General features: G+C 43.7%; 1 protein-coding gene and 1 long non-coding RNA gene across 4 annotated transcripts in view; one reads left to right on the top strand and one right to left on the bottom strand.

Moving 5' to 3' along the window:
* LOC126941812 (uncharacterized) overlaps window positions 1–20694 on the bottom strand; it is a 215212-nt gene that overhangs the window by 43270 nt on the left and 151248 nt on the right. The gene's annotated exons all lie outside the window — the stretch shown is intronic.
* LOC126941778 (carcinoembryonic antigen-related cell adhesion molecule 8) lies at window positions 176–19270 on the top strand. Of its 3 annotated transcripts, none has more exons than XM_050768524.1 (6): window positions 176–391; window positions 1275–1634; window positions 4900–5178; window positions 5579–5833; window positions 12001–12132; window positions 18516–19270. In XM_050768524.1, the coding sequence occupies exons 1-5, from the start codon at window positions 328–330 to the stop codon at window positions 12090–12092; spliced, it is 1050 nt and encodes a 349-aa protein (XP_050624481.1). In that variant the 5' UTR covers window positions 176–327; the 3' UTR covers window positions 12093–12132; window positions 18516–19270. The 3 variants fall into 3 exon arrangements, with proteins under 3 accessions (XP_050624481.1, XP_050624480.1, XP_050624479.1); XM_050768522.1 differs by lacking the exon at window positions 18516–19270 and adding an exon at window positions 13645–14745 and having other exon boundaries at window positions 177–391; XM_050768523.1 differs by lacking the exon at window positions 18516–19270 and having other exon boundaries at window positions 12001–14745.

Genomic DNA, 20694 nt, shown 5'->3' with positions numbered 1-20694 from the left:
GTGTGTGTGTGTGTCTGGGCATAGTGTGTGTAGAGGTTGGGTGAGAGAATCACTGCTGAAGGAGGCAGAGGCCTCAGCAATTCCCAGGGGCCTGAAACAAAGACAGAAAATAAAGGGAAAGGAGGGACAAGGAGGCAGGACTGAGAGGGGAGGGGACAGAGAGGTGTCCTGGGCACAGACCCCGCCCATGAGCCTGAGAAGTGCTCCTGCCCCGGAAAGAGGCTCAGCACAGGAGGAGGAAGGACAGCACAGCTGACAGCCGTGCTCAGAAAGTTTCTGGATCCCAGGCTTATCTCCATAGAGGAGACCACACAGGCAGCAGAGACCATGGGGCCCATTTCAGCCCCTCCCTGCAGATGGTGCATCCCCTGGCAGGAGCTGCTGCTCACAGGTGAGGAGAGGACTTCCTGGGAGAGGACAGGAGGAGGAAGCACAGTGATAAGCTGGGGTCTCCTGGGGAGGACAGGGCTCTGAGAGGGGACAGAAGGCTTCTGTTGGAGCCTTAACAGAGGAGAGGACACAAGAGAGGGGCAGGGGTCACAACAGGGAAATCACATTGAACTGGAATTGGTGAGAGGCAGGAACATCTCAAGTGTTCCATATTCCTGGTTAATCATCACTGGCTGCTACAATTTGAAAAATGATAATAATAACCATACCAGATGACACTTCAAATAAAAGCATAACCAGGGTATGAAACATTGCCCTTAGCCAACAATGTCAGACATTGGCAAATAAACCCCAGCAAGCAGAGGGCCCTGGGAATGCTCATGAACTCATCCACAGGAGTCTGCAGCCTGTCCCAGGCACTGGGGTGCAGCCAACATCACACAAGTCCCTGCCCTCACAGAGCTCACACTCTCCTGGGGAGGAAGACAGACACACAAAGAGATCTAGAATGTGAGGTCAGGTGCTGACAAGAGCCCTGAAAGGAACACAGCAGGGAAAGGTCAGAAAGGGAAGACCCAGGGTCTCCAGAGGAGGTGTCAGGGAAAGGGTCTCCCAAAACACCTGATGTGAGCAGGATCTGAGGGCAGTGTGGAGGGAGCCGCGAAGAACCCTGAAGAAGAGGATTTCACACAGGGAAATGCTAAGGTCAGAGGTGTTGAAGAAATGGGGGCTGCTGACCTTGACTCAGTAGGGGACACACACACACACACACACACACACACACACACACAACCACAACCACAAACTCCAAAGCAAAAGTCCCCATTTTTCCACTCCCAATACACAGGTTGTAATATTGATTGATGTTCTCTACCCCATCCTAGCCTCACTTTTCACCTTCTGGAACCCACCCACCACTGCCCAGCTCACTATTGAAGCTGTGCCATCCAATGCTGCAGAGGGGAAGGAAGTTCTTCTACTTGTCCACAATCTGCCCCAGGACCCTCTTGGCTACAACTGGTACAAAGGGGAAACGGTGGACGCCAATCGTCGAATTATAGGATATGTAATAGCAACTCAAGTAAATATCTCAGGGCCTGCAGACAGCGGTCGAGAGACAATATACCCCAATGCAACCCTGCTGATGCAGAACGTCACCAGAAATGACACAGGATCCTACACCCTACAAGTCATAACGCTAAATCTTGTGAATGAAGAAGTAACTGGCCAATTCAGCGTACATCGTGAGTGATTCCCCATGACCTCTGGGTGTTGGGAGGTCAGTTCTACTTCACACACACAGGATTGTTAGGCCTGGGCTGTGCCTGTGTCCCACTCTGCATTACATCCCACTTTAGGGTTTGGACATGTAGTGCAGGACCCACACAGGGAAGATAGACTTCCACAGATCAGAATTCCTTTCCTGCATCCAGACCCTGCAGACACTCGCGGCAGAGGAAGGACAGTCTGATGGCGGGGGCTCAGCAGGAGGAGATCAGTCTCAGCCAAGCACCCCGTGCCCTCCCCATGGACCTGACCCTGAGAAAGACTAAAGAACTGGGTCAGGGCCTGACCTGAGGGGCCCCCTGGGATCCTCAGAGAGAGGCTCATCCCTGGACGCCCCTGCTCCAGACCCCTGTCCCAGGATTCTGACTCCAGGTGACCCCAGGGAACCTGTGCCAGCACTGGGTTATTGCCTCCTGGGCAGGGCCAACTAGGAGCAAAGATTTACCAGCCGTCTAAGGGCTGTGGCTTCTGGAGCTGCTCACCAGCCAGGGCTCAGACCCAGAGCCTGGGTAAGGACAGAGTCTTGTCCTTCGCCTGAGACTCAGAGTGGAGAGGACAGATGGGCAAGCTTCTTAGGTCATCAGCCAACTGGCCTGGGAGGCTTAGGAGACTATTATTTATTTTAATAGAAGCTTATTATTGAGAAGAAATGGAGGCACAGGAAGACACAGTCACTGAACCAGGGTCACACAAACACGAGGGACAGATCAGGGTCGCATGAGGTCTCCCTCCAGCCACAGCCCCATCCTCTCTTCCACAAGAAAGCAGGGCTTATTGCGTTCCATGGACCCCATGGTCATCCATTGACTCAAATCCTTTCTTCCTGGGCATCCAAAGCTCAGAGAAGTGAGAGCAAATCAGCACAACTGATTAATTTGTACAGAACTAAATCACCTGCCCCAACTGTCAGAGCCGGTGCGAGTAATGTCCAGCCTCCCTCTAAGATCCTAACCCCACTCACTGAACCTGAAATCCTGTTTCCTGATGTGTTGCTGGCACTCCCATGGAAGGACAAAAGAGAAGACTTTGCTTTCTCTCCCCACTCATACCCTGCACCAGGACAGGCCCCACATATGACACACCCTTGATCGTTCTCTCATGAAGGAGAGAGGGAATGAACAAGAGAATGAATGATTCAAAACCTCTTTAGAGACTAGATCCTGGATGGCCAGGCAGGTGCTGTCTGATGGGTTTACTGCCTGTTCCACACACATCTGTGTCCTCGTGATGGCATCATTGTGATAAATGGGGTCCTTCAGGTGGGGAGACGCGTGAGCCACTGGCATTTCACTTAGACTGTAGCCAATTTGCAAAAACCTAATCAAACTCTACTGTGTCTCCTGAGGTCAAGAGAAAATGAAGACAGCATTGCACATGCCTATTTTGGGTTCTTCTCAATCTTGCCTAACTCTGCGTAGGAATTAGGGGCAGGAAACTTTCTAAATTTACTAACATAACACACATCCCTTCTCCTAATTTGGCATTGTTCCTCCCTTTATGGAACTGACACACCTAAGACTTCCTCTCTGACCGGTTGTGTCCTCCTAACAGGACTCACGTGCCTCCCTCTACCTGGGAGCTGCTAATTTCAAGTGTACTTCAGGATCTTCCTTTGAGCATAATGTGATCCTGCTGGAATTCACAGGACGCCTAAACCTTATTTTGTTATCAAGAGAAATACTCCTCCCACCAACTGATTTATATCTGTGGACAATTAAGAACAATTTCTACTTATGGTAAACATTTCATGTTTCCTCCAATTTTGTTTTTGACTGTAGTCAGAACATAATATCTAAACTCCTGACAAATTTTAAAACGCAAGCTACAGTTACACATGGACCATCAAAAATCCAAAATCTGAAATGCTCCAAAATTCCACATTTTTTGGCCACTAATGTGATGCTCAAAAGAAATGCTCACGGGGGCATTTTGGATTTGGGATTTTCAGATTTGAGATACTAAACCGGTATGTATACTGCAAACGTTCAAAATTTTTAAAAAGTTAGAAATTCAAAATACTTTTTGTTCCTAAGCTGTATGTATAAGAAATACTCAATGTGTATGAACTATAGGCATGAAGCTGTACAGCACACCTCTAGAACCTCCTCATCCTGTGTAACTGAAACTGCAGACCCATGAACAACATTCCATTCCACCCACTCCCAGCCCATAGCAACCACCATTCTACTACGTGATTCTGTGAGTGTGACTACCCTAGGAACCTCATGTAAGTAGAATCCTACAGTATCTATCCTGTGAGTGACTTATTTCACTTTGCATAGTGTCCAATGGGAGAAAATATTTGCAAAACTTCTTCCCAAATTTCTCTCATAACTGTCAAACACCCATGGTCCATGAGAGCCAGATTTCCAGCACTTCATGCTCCCCCTTCCCGCCAGTCAGTTTGCATTTGCAAATGTCCACATGTATTTATGGGAGGATCCGCAGCTCCTCACCTGCCCTCTGCAGGGAAAGAAGGGACATTAAAAACCAAGGAAAGGAAACATGGTTCTGCTCCAAAGCCACCTGCTCTTGCCTGTCCCCTTCACTCCTTCTAGATCATTCCTCGGACTCTGCTCTATCTTTAGAGGTCACTGGCCCAAGTAAGTCACGATGAAACACCTGGGAAACACTGCCCTATCTTGTGGCTCCACTGCCTGATGACGGAACCGACCTCCAGGCTTGCCCCTGGGCTCCCCTGTGTTATTTCTGTTGAAATACCCAGTCCCAGGTCAGGCTGCCCAGTATCCTCAGGAATTAAGGACAATGGCAAGTCCCATCGTCTCCCATCTCTAGAATGTTCTTGGAAACAGAACTCTCAAAAACACACCTCAAGGGGCAAAGTAGGACTGTGAAGCTGGAAGGGACCCAGCACCTATGTTCCAGGTGAGGACCCCAAGGTGGGCTAGGCAGGCAGCCGGTCAGGGAGGGATGAGAAGAGACACCAGGATCTGTAACTCCCCGTCCTGGGTGTGTCCACAACCCAGCACTGCTGCTCAATTCACACTTCAGAAAGTCTGTGCTTCTCCCACACAGAGAAGGCGGCCTCATGGTCTCTGAGCCCTGATCATCGTGCGTCTGTCTTGTGACATACACACCTGCCATGGGCTTTTAAGGACTCGAGTAGGCTGAGAGGTGGGAGATGCCAACTCTGATTGAAAGATGCCTGTGGAGGAATCAAAGGTGCCACACAGGACAATCTTCTCTCTGTTCTCTGCACAGCGGAGACTCCCAAGCCCTCCATCTCCAGCAACAACTCCAATCCCGTGGAAGACAGGGATGCTGTGGCCTTAACCTGTGAACCTGAGACTCAGAACACAACCTACCTGTGGTGGGTAAATGGTCAGAGCCTCCTGGTCAGTCCCAGGCTGCAGCTCTCCGATGGCAACAGGACCCTCACTCTACTCAATGTCACAAGGAATGACACAGGACCCTATGAGTGTGAAATACAGAACCCAGTGAGTGTGAACTTCAGTGATCCAGTCACCCTGAATGTCCTCTGTGAGTATCTTCTGTTCCTCTGTGGCCCAGGCCGCGAGCCCAAATCCACATAGCCAGAGGCCGGGCCTCTCAGTCCCTCTCAGCTCCAAAGATGCAGATCCCCACCCCTAGACACCCAGCTGGTCATGACTTTCTACCCCAGGCAAACATGGGTAGGCCCAGCCTCGACCAAGAATAAGAGGGGAGGGGGTGTCCCTGTCATGGGAGACTTGGGGTCCACATCTTCTGATGGGAGAAACGGGTAAATGTCTTGGACTCTGTCTCAGTAGACACAGAAGGGGTTTGGTTGGGAGTTTAGAGTTGTGGCTTGGCTCAGAGGGACACTGTGGCCTTTCTACAGACCAGGAGCTTCCCCTTCCCTCTGATGACATCACCTGTGGCTTTATTCTCTTTGCTCCAGATGGCCCAGATGCCCCCAACATTTCCCCTTCAGACACCTATTACCTTCCAGGGGTAAATCTCAACCTCTCCTGCCATGCGGCCTCTAATCCACTGGCACAGTATTCTTGGTCTGTCAATGGCACATTCCAGCAACACACACAAAACCTCTTTATCCCCAACATCACTGCAAAGAACAGCGGATCCTATGCCTGCCATGCCACTAACTCAGCCACTGGCCACAACGGGACCACAGTCAGGATGATCACAGTCTCTGGTAAGTGGATCCCTGGAGCACTGGCAGTATGTTTTCTGGTAGAGTCTATCTGGCTTTCAGAGATGAGCCAGAAAAAAAGTTTTATTCCCAGCCTGTGTCCAATGGCACAAGCAAATCGCCAATTTTTCTCCTAAACCCTCCCAATTCATCTCTACAGACTCTCTTCTGCCTGTTTTTCTGATTTCTCTTGGCTGACCTTGGGGCTGACCTGAGAAATGTGGAAAGGGGCCTTCGTCAGCCCCAGAGCCCTATGTCATGGAAAGGGCTTCACAGAGTGGGAAGAAGGAGGGTCCTCAAGGTCAAGTTGCTTTTCTTTGTCACCAACACATGGCACCCCCTATGTTTCTGTTACCCCTTTGTTTTCTTTTACCTATGCCATTAGCTGAAAGAAACATCCAAGGCTTTGAAACAAGCCACAACGTTCTCCAAATGAGAGGAGGAAGCCCCTTGGATGAGGGAGGAGCAGCTCAGACTCTGCTCCCATCTCTGCTCCCAGCTCCCCTGGTGACACCTGGGGAGTGGCCAGGGTGTATGGAGAAGGTGCCCAGGTGGCCTGTCCCAAATCTGGCTAAATTAAGTTGCCTGTTGAAGCCAAACCTCCCCCAAGTCAGGCTGCAGAAAAATGGGAAGACAGGGAGCCTCCAGAAAGACTCCTCAGCTGTGTCCTGGCTCTGAAGTCACGGGCTGCATGAGGCTGTGGGCACAGCACGGAGGACAGTGAGTGATGCACACTTGGAGACATAGGGAGATTCAGCCACAGGGGTTCTGCATGGGAGGGAAGGGGCAGTGCCAGTGTGTATTTATAGAGGTAAGACTACCAGCCACTATATATATATTTTACATGAGACCATTAACTATGTCTTTTCTTTTCTTTTTTTGTTTTTTTTTGAGATGGAGTTTCACTCTTGTTGCCCAGGTTGGAGTGCAACGGTGCGATCTCGGCTCATCACAACCTCTGCCTCCTGGGTTCAAGCAATTCTCCTGCCTCAGCCTCCCAAGTAGCTGGGATTACAGGCATGCGCCAACACACCCAGCTAATTTTGTATTTTTAGTAGAGACGGGGTTTCTCCATGTTGGTCAGGCTGGTCTTGAATACCTGACCTCAGGTGATCCGCCTGCCTCGGCCTCCCAAAGTGCTGGGATTACAGGCGTGAGCCACCATGCCCAGCCACCATTAACTATTACGATGCGTGCAATTTAGTGTTGTGTAACCATCACCACCATCCATTTCCAGAACTTTTTCATCTTACCATATTAAATAAATTTCTCTACCCAATAAATAGTAACTCTTACTCCTCCTCCCCCAACCCCTGGTAACCTCCATTCTACTTTCTGTCTCTATGTAATTGACTATTCTAACAACCTTATATAAATGGAATTGTATAACAGTTCGCCTTTTGTGTCTGGCTTGTTCCACTTAACATAATGTTTTTAAGGTTCATCCATTTTGCACCATGTATCAGAATTTTCTTCCTTGTTAAGATTGAAGAACATTCCATTGTATGGATACACCTCATTTTTCTATCCACTTATCTTTCAATGGACTTTTCAGTTGTTTTCACCTTTTGGTTATTGTGTGACTAATGCTGCTGTGAACATTAGTGTACAAATATCTGTTCAAATTCCTTCCAGTTCTCTTGCACATATGTCCAGAAGTGAAATTGTTGGATCAAATGGTAATTCTTTGCTTAATTGTTTGAGAAACAGCCATACCATTTTCCACAGAGGCTATAACATTTCACACTTCCATCAGCAGTGCACTAGAGCTCCAATTTCTCCACCTCCTTAAAAACACTTGTTTGTGTGTGTGTGGTTTTTTCTAATCAAAGCCATCCTAATGTGTTTGAGGTATTCCATTATTGCGGTTTTGTTTTGTGTATCTCTAAGTATTAGTGATGTTGAGCATCTTTGCATGTGCTAATTGGCCATTTGTATGTCGCCCAGGCTGGAGTGCAGTGGCGCGATCTTGGCTCACTGCAAGCTTCGCCTCCCGGGTTCATGCCATTCTCCTGCCTCAGCCTCCCAAGTAGCTGGGACTACAGGCGCCCGCCACCACGCCTGGCAAATTTTTTGTATTTTCAGTAGAGATGGGGTTTCACCATGTTAGCCAGGATGGTCTCGATCTCCTGACCTCGAGATCCACCCGCCTCGGCCTCCCAAAGTGCTGGCATTACAGGCGTGAGCGACTGCCACCGCGCCCAGGCAGTCTTTCGTCCTTTTTTAATTGGGTTGTTAGATTTTTGCTGTTGTGAATTTGTAGTAGTTCTTCATATATTCTGAAAATTAATCCCTTATCAGACATGATTTGCAAATATTTTTCCCACTTCAAGGGTTGCGTTTTCACTTCCTCGACAATGTTCTTTGATGTATAAAATTTATTGATTTTCATGAAGTTCAACTTATCCATTTTTTCTTTTGTTGCCTATGCTTTTGTTGTTATAACCAAGAAACCACTGTGAAATCCAATGTCGTGGAGTTTTTTTCCCTGAGTTTCCTTCTGAGAGTTTTATAGTTTTTACTCTTACATTTGGTCTTTGACCTACTGTGGGTTAGTTTTTTGTATATGGTGTCAGGTAAAGGTTCAGCTCATCCTTCTGCATGGATTTCCAGCTTTCCCAAAATCATTTGTTGAAAAGACTACACTTTCTTCATTGAGTGGCATTGGCACCCTTATCAAAAATCATTTGGCCGGCCGGGCGCGGTGGCTCAAGCCTGTAATCCCAGTACTTTGGGAGGCCGAGGCGGGTGGATCACGAAGTCAGGAGATCGAGACCATCCTGGCTAACATGGTGAAACCCCGTCTCTACTAAAAATACAAAAAACTAGCCGGGCGTGGTGGCGGGCGCCTGTAGTCCCAGCTACTCGGAGGCTGAGGCAGGAGAATGGCGTAAACCCGGGAGGCGGAGCTTGCAGTGAGCCGAGATCACGCCACTGCACTCCAGCCTGGGCGACAGAGCAAGACTCCGTCTCAAAAAAAAAAAAAAAAAAAAAAAAAAAAAAAAAAAAATCATTTGGCCATATATGCAAGCATTCCTTTCTGGGCTTCCTATTCCATTCCACTGGTTTCTATGTCTTCCTTTATGCAAGTACCACATTGTATTGATTACTGTGGCTTTGTAGTAAATGCTGAAATCAGGATTCAGCATTTTTTCTCAAGGTTCTTTTTTTCACGATTGTTTTGCTATTTTGAGTCCTGAAATTCCATATGAACTTCAGGATAGATTTTTCTCTTTCTGCAAAAAGAAAAGTCATTGGAATTCTGAAAGAAATTGTGTTGAATCCATAGCTCCCTTTGCGTAGTATTGTCCTCCTAACAATACTGAGTCTTCCAATCCATAAAAACAAAATGTCTTCACATTTATTGAGGTTGTCTTTAATTTCCTTCAGCAGTGTTTTCTAGTTTTCCGAATACAATCCTTTCACCTCCTTGGTTAAACTTATCCCTAAGTATTTTATTCTTTTTGATGTTAATGTGAATTAAATTTTTTTCTTAATTTCCTTTTTAGATTGTTCATTGTTAGTAGACAGAAATGCAACTGATGTTTGCACGTTGATTTTGTATCCTGCAACATTACTGAATTTATTCATAAATTCTAACAGGTTTTTTTCATCTTTAGAGTTTTCTACATAGAAGTTCAAGTTAGCTGTGAACAGACAGATAATTTTACTTCTTCTTTCCAATCTGAAAGTCTTTTTTTTTTTTTTCTTGCCTAATTTCTCTGGCTAGGACTTGTAATACTATGTTAAACAGACGTGGCAAAAGCAGGCATTCTTGTCTTGTTCCTGATCATAGGGAGAACGCTTTCAGTCTTTCTTTATTGAGTATGATGTTAGCCTTGGGCTTTTCATATACTGCCTTTATTATACTGAGATGGTTTCCTTCCATTCATACTCAGTATGTTTTTATTAAGAAAGAATATTGAATTTTGTCAAATGAAATTTTTATTCAAACTTCCTACTAATTATAGGTCTATTTAGACTTTTTGTGTGTGTTTCTAGGAATTTGTCCATTTCACCTAGGTTATCCACTTTATTGGCATGCAGTTATTCATAGTATTTTTGTAAACAATATTTCTCTAGAACTGATATATAATATCTCCATTTTCTTTTCTTCTTTCTTTTTCTCTTTTTTTTTTTTTTTTTTTTTTTTCTTTTTTTTGAGAGCAAGAGAGAGAGAAAGACAGAGTCTCACTCTTTAGGCTAGCCTGGGCTGGAGTGCAGAGGTGTGATCACAACTCACTATAGTCTCAACCTCCTGAGCTCAAGTGATCCTCCCAACTCAGCTTCCCAGGTAGCTGAAACTACAGGCGCATGCCACCATGCCTGGCTGATTTTTTTTTTTTTTTTTTTTTTTTAATTTTGTAGAGACAAGATCTCCCTATGTTGCCCTGGCTGGTTTCAAACTCCAGGCCTCAAGCAATCCTTCCGATTTGGCTTCCCAAAGTGCTGGGATTGAAGGTGTAAGCCACCATGCTGGGAGTCCATTTTCATTTCTGAGTATAGCAATTTCAATCTTCTCTCTTTTTTTTCTTAGTCAATCTAGTTAATGGTTATCAGTTTTGTTGATCTTATTTTGAAGAACCAACTGTTGGTTTCATTGATTTCCTCTACTGTTTTTCCATTCTCCATTTCATTTATATCAACTCTAATCCTTATTACTTCCTTCATTCACTGTGTTTGGGTTTAGTTTTTCTCCTATATCATAAAGTTGTAAATTAGGTTGTTGATTTATTTCCTCTTTTGTAAGTGTTTACAGTTACAAATTTCTTGCACAAGATTCTTAACTTCTCTGAGCCTCTGATTTCTCAACTGAAAACTGCAGTAACAGTGTTTGCTTCATAGCATTGTTTTAAGGGTTTAATGTAATCATCAATGAAACCTTCAGCAAAATGCCTCACACAGAGAAAATGTTTCATAAATTTTAGCTGGTATATTACTACTATAATCATTAGCTTCAAGTTGGGTAGTCCTAGAATCAAATCTCAAGTCTACTTTTCACCAGTCATATGACATCAGGAAAGTTTTTTCGCCACTCTAAGCCTTTGTCATCTCATCTGTAAAATGGAAATAATGTCTACCTGACAGGATTATTGTATAAAACAAATGAGATACAGGTAAAGTATTTAGCACAGGGCCTGGCCCATAGGAGGCGCCCCCAACAGTAGCTAACATAGCATTAATAATCAACCTGAGTTGACTGGTGAGGGCCAAAAGTAAACGGTTCCAATAGAAATAAAGAAACAGATGCAAAAGGTTGTGTGTGTGTGTGTGTGTGTGTGTGTGTGTGTGTGTGTGTAAGAGGTATCTTATGTAAACACACACACATATTTAAAAAAGAGGCAACACAGAAAACACGAGGACATGGTTACTGGCTACATGTGAAAGAGACAGAAAAAAACTAAGTGCAAAGAATCAAACCAAGTATGTTAGTTTTTACCCAATGAGATGCAACCAAGATGAGATTAGACATGCAAGATAATTTATTAGGAAAAACACCTGTGAGGGAAAGTGGGGCAGGTGTGAGAGGAGCCCAGGAGAGCCCTCAGACCACGATGCAGATTTGATTCCTGTGAAGGAGAAAGAAAAGGAAGTTTTAGATAGCAATGCAGTTCTAAGTGAGTTTAGGCAAGGCTGATGGGGCGTCCTCCAACTAGTCACCCGTCAGTGTTAAACAGAGTCTCACAATACTGGGCTTGCTTCCATACCCCTTCCGGGAGCCCCTGGAAAGAGAGGTCTCTGTGCAAAGGAGGTGGTCAATTTGGAATGCCCTGACCTGGGCCTTCTGTCAATCAACTCCCTGCCATAGAGACCTGCCAAAACTAAGACACTCAGAAAAAGATGCAACCGTGAAAAGGTGGAAAGTTCTAATGACACATAAAATAGCAATCAGCTTTTTCACATCACAAAGCCTTCAAAAATATCTAAGTAAAGAAAGGCCAGGATGAAATTGACAGAGGCCTGATCACCAGCCTAGAAACATGGTGAGAGGGAAAAAACCCTGCAAGAATACAGATGGCTAATCACCTCCCAGCAAGCTTCCCACAAAAAATAATGTATTCCTTGAAAAAACAAGTAGAGACTACTTCATGCTAGGAACTGGTTCCTGGGGTACCCCACTGTAAAATGGCATCACCTTCATTCCTTCTTTTCTTTTCTTTCCATGACAGATGCTTCAGTACAAGGAAGTTCTCCTGGCCTCTCAGCTAGGGCCACTGTCAGCATCATGATTGGAATACTTGCCAGGGTGGCTCTGACATAGTAGCCCTGGTGTAGTTTCTGCATTTCAGGAAGACTGGCAGGTATGATGGCCTTTCCTCTTGTCCTGTTTCCTGCAGCGTTGACTGCCATGTTTGGGAGAGAGACCTGTATCCTGGGACTGGATCTCCTCCTCCTCCCAATAAACTCCTGCTTCTCAGCACTAATTCCTGCAGGTCTCTTCTTCCCTGGTCTGCATGCTTCCTGTACCCCACTGTCTCTTAGACATAATTATCCCCAACCTCTGCTCATTTGTTTCCCAGATTTAATACACTATGAAAGTCTTCTGATCCTTTCTTAACATCTCTCACTTGCGTCATTCTCTCCATTCCCACAGACCTCAACGAACCGTTCAAAGTCCTGCTTGACTCCTTGTCTCCAGTCTTCAAAATCTTCCTTGCATATGACTGCCTCATTACCTTCCTAAAATCTAGTTCACTCACCTACTGAAGAATCTAAAGGGTCCTATTCTCGCCTATTTTATAAGTTCACATTTCTTCTCTTTACTAATCCTTCTCACTTCCTTTATCTCTACTTCCTAGTATAATTCCTCCATCCTAATTAGAACTGTCTTCCTACACATCCCTGCCCCTCTACCCCAAGTACACATAGAACTCTTAGTTCCAATGCTATGCTTAGAAACAGGGTAATTTCCCATCCACTATCTGAACTGTGGAATTACCCACATACCCTTCAAAACAAGTAACCTCTGACCTCATGGAGAACAATGACTCTCGCATTAATGTGTGAACCTGAGATTCAGGACACAACCTATGTGTGGTTGAGAACCTTTTCCTGATGACCAATTCGTGTGTTCATGAAAGATACAGAAATGAGGAAGGCAGGGTCCCTACCCCAGAGAACATACAGCCTAAGACAGGAGATAAGATATGAAAAATAATCATGATACCAAAATAGAAAAAAGTAAATGCCACAAGAAATCAGAGAAATCTGATGGGAAATATAGTCACACAATGGAATCACTGAGAAACATTTTTTTAAATGATGCTCAAGCCCCACCCATAAATTCTGACCTACTATCTGGAGTGGGACCCAGGCATTGGTAATTTTTAAGCCTTCCCAGATGCTACTAACACATAACCAGGATGGAGAACTCCTGTTCTAATAGGTAGAACATGAGGCTAAAACAATGGTTCTTTAGCTGGGAGCATTAGAATTTCCTAGAAAACTTTTTCAACATATACAAGCCTATACTTTGCTGGCCCTATTCATTAATGGGCTCCACCAAAAACTCAGTAATCCAGTTGAAAAACAGAAGCTAAGTGGAAAAGCTGCCTTATTTGATATGTTAAATTACATGGAAAGCATTGTCAACTGATAAGTGCTGCTAAACCTTCTCTAAGTTATATTTACAGGTATGTTACTGATATGAGTGTTCCAAAAATTACATGAGATTCCTAGAAATCGAATATGTTATCATTCATAATGTCATATGCCACAGAAGTAACTAAATTTCTATGTGAGCCATGTCTTTATCATAATGAACTCCCCTCAGAGTTTTAACCATAGTCGTTTTCAATCTTTGTCATTCACAGACAGTTGTTTTTATTCTTCCTCAAAGCATTTGCAATAAGCTACCATTCAAAATTGCTTCTTTTTCAAGATTTATGGAAAAGACTCTGACAAGCACTCTCAAACACAAGTTTCTGATAACTTTAAGATCATACCACTGAACTGTCTAAGAACTTGCAAACAGGCTGATACCGTCACGAAATTGCCGACCAAAACACAGAAGGAAAAAAACATCAATTTCATTGAACTAAATAATAATGAGGATAATATTTTTAAGTTTTTGTTTGTTTGTTTGTTTGTTTTTTGAGATGGAGTCTGGCTCTGTCGCCCAGGCTGGAGTGCAGTGGCGCGATCTTGGCTCACTGCAAGCTCCGCCTCCCGGGTTCACACCATTCTCCTGCCTCAGTCTCCCGAGTAGCTGGGACTACAGGCGCCCACCACCGCGCCCGGCTAGTTTTTTGTATTTTTGGTAAAGACAGGGTTTCACCATGGTCTCGATCTCCTGACCTCGTGGTCCAACTGCCTCAGCCTCCCAAAGTGCTGGGATGCTGCGTCCGGCCCATTTTTAAGATTTTTTATTTGAAAATTTGCCAATTCTTTAAGTGTTTTCTTTTTCAGATTTATGAATTTCTTCATCTTTTAAGCTATCTATAACTTACTGCCATTTGGTAAAGTAGACTTTTGTGAACAAAAATTATAACATTTACTTTTGCTCCCTACCTGACTGCCACAGAACTAGGCAACTATTCCTGAGTATTCATATGTTTATTGTAATTCAGTTATTTGTACAAGTTCAGTGAGAATCTGCTATCTTTATAATGGGACATATTTTAAAACATCCGTTATATTACCAAGGCTTTGATTGGGATGTTATATTTGAGAATATACATAGAATGATAGATTAACTGTCTAATCTATCGTGTCAACCCCAAATTTTTACGTATGAGATCCTTTAGTCCACCCAATGGCTGACATTAGCAGCATCTTTAACACAACTGTTTGTTCAAATGTACTATGGTCCCTTTTAGAGTCAGACTCCTAGACTTACTTGTTCTCACTGCCTGTTTTAATTTAACCCAGGCATGCAACGCTAGATAATAAAATTGCTCCCTATTGGCTGATCAGAAAGGAGTCTCTATAGTTTATGACGCTTCTTGTTGCACATGGACAAATATATCAGGTGTTACAGAGTCTCAGTTACAAAAACTAACAAACATCCTACTTGGTTAAAATGGCTACACTCATCTGGTTCATTCTTTGATCTATTCTATTTTAGTTGGTTTGCATCTTGCCAAAGGTGCATACTCCAAACTCTTAACATTATCTTCCTCATCGTCATACTAGCGGTCTCCCTGGTGTGCTGTAATCTCTAAAAGTTTTAAATGTTTGCGTGCTGCCATCCATCAAATATCAAATGGTCTCTATTTGGCTGGAATTACGTAAACTCAAAGAAATGTGTGATCAGGAGGATATCATAACCTATAAATGATGGAAGCCAAAAATGATGATAACTGAAGGTAATGCTAATGCTTTAAGTTTTGGTCACACTCTCACTAAAGTGAGAGTCTAAAGACTCCAAATTAGAGCCACTCATGTTACATGCTACATACTCCAACTGGAATTTTAAGGAAGCAGATCTCAAAACAGACTAGTGTTTTCTGAAAACAGAAGATTCCAGTCTCCCTGAGTCAACATCATAAGGAAGTCCCCTCTGCTTTAACATTTACCCCAAAAAAAAGTAACCTGAAGAACCCTGATGTTAACCGATCCATTTATTTCTATGGCTCTGTTTACTGGTTCCAATTTGACAAAACCCATTGTTCTGTTATTGTATTGCCCAGGGGGAGCTATCATTGTGTTCGTAGAGTGGGAGCTGCCCCAAATCCTGAATCACAAATAAAAGCCTATTAGATCTGTAACTACATTAGTTGAAATGTTATCTTTTGATGCATGTTCACAGCCAGCAATGGTTAGTGGAGTCTCTCCGGCTGCTGCATTTTCACCCTGACCCTCCCGCCTCCCTCTTTCACTTACAAGGACGCTTCTGATTACACTGAGCCTCCCCAGATAATCCAGAATAACCTCCCATCTCAACAGTGAAGTCTTTTTGCCAAATAAAGTAACATGCACAGGTTCCTGGCTGGATGATCCTGGACCACTCACTTCACCTCCCACAGCCTTTTCTCATCGGCAGCACAAAGATGACTCTTACTGTATCAGAAGATGACAGTCCAAGAGTAAATTAAGATGTGTAAGGTATTAGTCACAGAGCCTGTACCCAATGAGCACTCGGTAAACATTCCTTTCAGTCTGTTCTTTTCACCATCTCATTTCTCTGATCCTCACCCATCTTCTTCTTCATCTCCTCTCTCTTCATCGACTTACACACTCTTAACTTGCCATTAAGAAAGAAGTCATGCTCCCCATTCTCTTGGGACTCTGCTGGGCTGTTCTCGTGATAGAGTCTGCCATCCACTCAAGACAGCCCACATTATTTATACAAAGAGGTCTGTTTAAAACAAGAAGTCCTCTTTATGTTCACATAAATTGATACACACTTTCTCAGTCCCAATTCTGCCCTGTTAATTCATACATGCACTTCCGTATTTCACACTTCTTCAGTCTTTCTCTTCACAACCTATAAACAAGAGTAGTACTGAGACAAAAATAATAACCAGGGCTACAAGAGGGGATTCCTTTAGCAAAATGAATATTTTCCTTTAACAAGACGAATGCTTTCCTTTGACAAGATGAATGCTATGTGCAAGGTAGCCCTGAAGCCCGTTTCTGTACTTGGCTTACACCAAAGCCATTTGAGTCTAGGACACACTCTCAGGCAACAATTGTGACAGAAGCCACACCCATTCTGGGTATCCCTGCTGTTGGGTAAAGGCATTTTCACAGAATCTTGTGCATGAGTTACTGCTCCCCAATCCTTCCACTCCTGGAAGTTAAGCTGCTTCTGCTTAACCATCTTCATCTCCAGTTGGCCTGCTAGGACCCTGGCTGGAAAATACCTCCTCACCCTACTCATCCAGGATGGCACCTTTTCCTATTCCCATAATCATAATAGTTTGCACTGACTTGGCACTCACTATGTGCCAGGCACTATTCTAAGATCTTTCCATGTAGCTAACATCTTCACAAAAATTCCTGCATGTTATCCCCATTTTTACAGATTAAAAAAATGAAGCAGGCCAGGTGCGGTGGCTCACACCTATAATCCCAGCACTTTGGGAGGCTGAGGCGGGCGTATCACAAGGTCAAGAGTTTGAGACCATCCTGGCCAACATGGTGAAACCCCATCTCTACTAAAAATACAAAAAAATTAGTCAGGCCTGGTGGCAGGCACCTGTAGTCCCAGCCACTCGGGAGGCTGAGGCAGGAGACTGGCGTGAACCCAGGAGGCAGAGCTTGCAGTGAGGTGAGATCGCACCAGTGCACTCTCGCCTGGGTGACAGATTGAGACTCCGTCAAAAAAAAACGAGGCAGAGAAGTAATGTACCCACTATCAACCAACTCCATAATTTAACCTCATCCTCCACTTCATCTGGGAAGAGGATACCCTGAGATTTCCAAGGTCTCCTAAATGATATCCACCTTCCAGAATGATTTTTGCCGCCTCTACTTTCAGGATTTGACAAAGAGCCAGGATTTTGTTTTCTGTCTCACCCTTCACTTATGCACCTGTTCCCTAACGCCAAACTCACAATGGCACAGCCCTGCATAAAAGCTGGCTTTGAGGAATCTCAGTCTCTTTTGGAAAAAAAACAGAGCCAGGTTCCCAGTCATTATAAAGTCAGTTTTACTCAACTGTCAACCATTTTTACAGCCATTCTCTGGTCACAAATGGAGTTCCCTATGAATAGAAAGTATAACAGGAAGGAAGTAGGAGAAGGGTGAATTCCTATTATGGCCACAAAGAGGAAAAGATTCCAAATCCAGTAGCAGTCATAAAACACACCCAGAGTGGGTAGCTCTGAGAAATGACAGTCCCATCTGCCTCTTTTCATGCCTGTTGGCCTCTGACTTCCTTCTCAGCCTGTTCTTCCTGGTCTTGCTTTCTTAGGTTAATACTAATGGCCTGGGAGCTGGGGCCAGACCTGGGCACACAGCACTGAATGAGGAGTGGGAGGTAGAGGAGGCAGAAAGGGAGAAGAGTGTTTGACTCGTGGGAACCTAATTCACCTAGGTACACATCACCTGGGTAGCAAAGGGATCAGTGAAGGCCTGTGCAAGACTCATGGTGGTCATCCAGAATGAGTGACTGAGGCAAGGGTCTTAACCAGTTAAGGTTTATGGAGCCAGAGCTTGAGAGTGCACCCTGGAAAAATACGAATCACAGAAAACTTCTGTGGGTGTAATGTTCTCTCTGAAGAGGCTGCAGAAGGCTTAGTATTTATATATTTCCTTACGGGGGGGAAGGCAGGTAGAAAGAGTTGGGATAGGTGGAAGAATAATTGATCTCATCTTGCCTTTGTTCTGTGCCTGGGACGATAAATATTAGAATAAAACTTAACAGGCTCTAGTTTTAGGAGCTAGATTTTGATTGCACACCTGAAGTTATAATTGACATGCCTTGTTTTATGAAACGCTATACATTTTGAAAGATTTTGAGGCCAGCAAAGAACTATTTAGGGGGCAATCATCTGGAGATCCCTGAGGCTTTCTGGCTTCCTGTTCCCCCCACCCCCCACCCTGCTTTTTTTTTTTTTTTTTAAGAAAAAAAAAAATACTCTGTCACCTAGGCTAGGGTGTAGTGACATGATCGTAGCTCACTGTAGCCTCAAACTCCTGGGCTCAGGAGGTCCTCCCACATCAGCCTCCCGAATAGCTGAAACTACAGGCATGCACCACTGCACCCAGCTAATTTATTTTATTTTATTTTTTGTAGAGATGTGGTCTCATTTTGTTGCTCAGGTTGGTCCTGAACTCCTGGCTTCAAGCGATCCTTCCACCTTGGCCTTTCAAAATGTGAAGATTTCAGAAGATGCTTCAGAGACTCTAGAAAAATGAGTCTATAGGCTGGGTGTGGTCTATGGGCAGGGCACCACATCTGCCCACCCCCTATATTATTCTAAATCTTTCAGAGAAATCACTGTTAAATACATGACTTTGTGGCTGTATGTTTCATCTGATCTTACATCACTATGAAGGCTCATTCCTAGGAAGTCATCTCCCATGGAAAAGGGGGTGAAGTCAAATCAGAAAAGGACCAAGGACTAATTATAGCAACAACAACAACAAAAAAAAAGTATAATCCTGGAATCCAATCGAGGATACACAACTGCCTCCTCGATTAGAGCAATTCTTTGGGCCATCGCCACTAACACTTCCAGTTGCACATTGGCTCACCTGTAATGTCTGCAGCAATCTATAGTATAGACTCATTTCTTTTTTTTGTTTTTGTTTTTGAGACAGAGTCTGGCTCTGCCGCCCAGATTGGAGCACAGTGGCACGATCTCGGCTTACTGCAAGCTCCGCCTCCTGGGTTGAGGCCATTCTCCCGCCTCAGCCTCCTGAGTAGCTGGCGCTACAGGCACCTGCCACCACGCCCGGCTAATTTTTTGTAATTTTTAGTAGAGACAGGGTTTCACCATGTTAACCAGGATGGTCTTGATCTCCTGACCTCGTGATCCGCCCGCTTCGGCCTCCCAAAGTGCTGGGATTACAGGCATGAGCCACCGCGCCCGGCCTATAGACTCATTTTTCTAGAGTCTCTGAAGCATCTTCTAACTGCAGTGACACTCTCACAGATTTCTCTGAATCTCAGTCCAAATCCAGTGATCATGTGACCCTTTTGTGTAGTCCATACATCAACAGGCACAAAGGTTCTTTATATATAAGTTCCTGTGATTTCTCCAACAGTTTACTTAACTCGTCTAGTTTCAGTTTTCAGGGCTTGAAGAAAAGCACATTTTTCATTTCTAATATTCCAAAATGGAAGAAAATCTTGAAATCATTACTTTTGATACTCATAGCCAGGAAAGAATTTAGGATTCAGTCCAAATTATAGGCAAATAATAAAACTCAAAAATAATGAACAAGCCTAGAATTTAATAACAGTTGTACTGAAGTTTTCTTCTGAAACACAAATTTTTCTCTCTCCAGGCTCCCATTTTTATGAAAGACAAATCATAGTAGGACAAATGTATTTGCAAAATAAGTTTTAGTCTTATACCTGGCCTGATTATTTGCATAAAGTACAGCAACAATAGTGGTTGGCATAAAGAGAGTCTTTTTAAATTGGCTTTGCTGAGACCTTTTTCGTAAGGAATCTCAAATTAGACTTCCAAAAGCCTCTCAAGGCTATACAAGCCAGGGATTTATCTGTGCCTGTAGATACTTGTATGAATTACGTGAATTCCTCTTTTCTTGAGGTCTCAAAATAACTTGGGGATTCCTGGCCCTATCAGAAAGTGACATTCTTTACTTACCACAGATCATTAACTTTTTAAAGAAACTGCATAGACAAGGTAACCAGGTCAGTCTGTCCAAGAGGCTTTTTGTGAGTTCTATAAAGTCAATCTCAATTCCTCATAGCATTCTGGTCATATCTGAAAATATACCATTTCACTCAAAGCCTTAGTAAAATAACCAGTGTCTCCAATTGTATCCTGTTACAAGAGAAAACAAATTCTTATGGAATTTATGCAAATACCTATATTGCCATAAATTAAGAATATGCACAAATAGTTTATTTTTGTAGAAATTGGGTAGAGAGAAAGATAAATCTTTCAAATTGTGCTCACAAAATTATACTTTACCCAATTTGTTGTACGCTAAAAAGCTCAAAAGGAAGAAAAAAAAAAAAACTTTTTTGACTCTGGAGAACAAAACATTAAAAAAGTCAGCATGAAATTTTTTCATGACAAAAAAGGTCATGAAAAAATCATTTTAGTCCTGTATCAATTTACCCCCACATAATTCACTCTTGTTCCACTTGATGTTGGGTTAGCAATCATCATGAATGCATTTATTTGTAACTAAAGTCCTGGGTTTTTTTTCCTAGTCCAATGGCATGATCTCCATAGTTATGAGAAGCCAATATTCAAGAGTACTTGGAAGAGTCT

Source organism: Macaca thibetana, chromosome 19, assembly GCF_024542745.1.
Source record: "Macaca thibetana thibetana isolate TM-01 chromosome 19, ASM2454274v1, whole genome shotgun sequence".
Lineage (NCBI taxonomy): Eukaryota > Metazoa > Chordata > Mammalia > Primates > Cercopithecidae > Macaca > Macaca thibetana.
The sequence above is the reverse complement of the archived record's forward strand: the minus strand, read 5'-3'. Positions and strand labels throughout refer to the sequence as shown.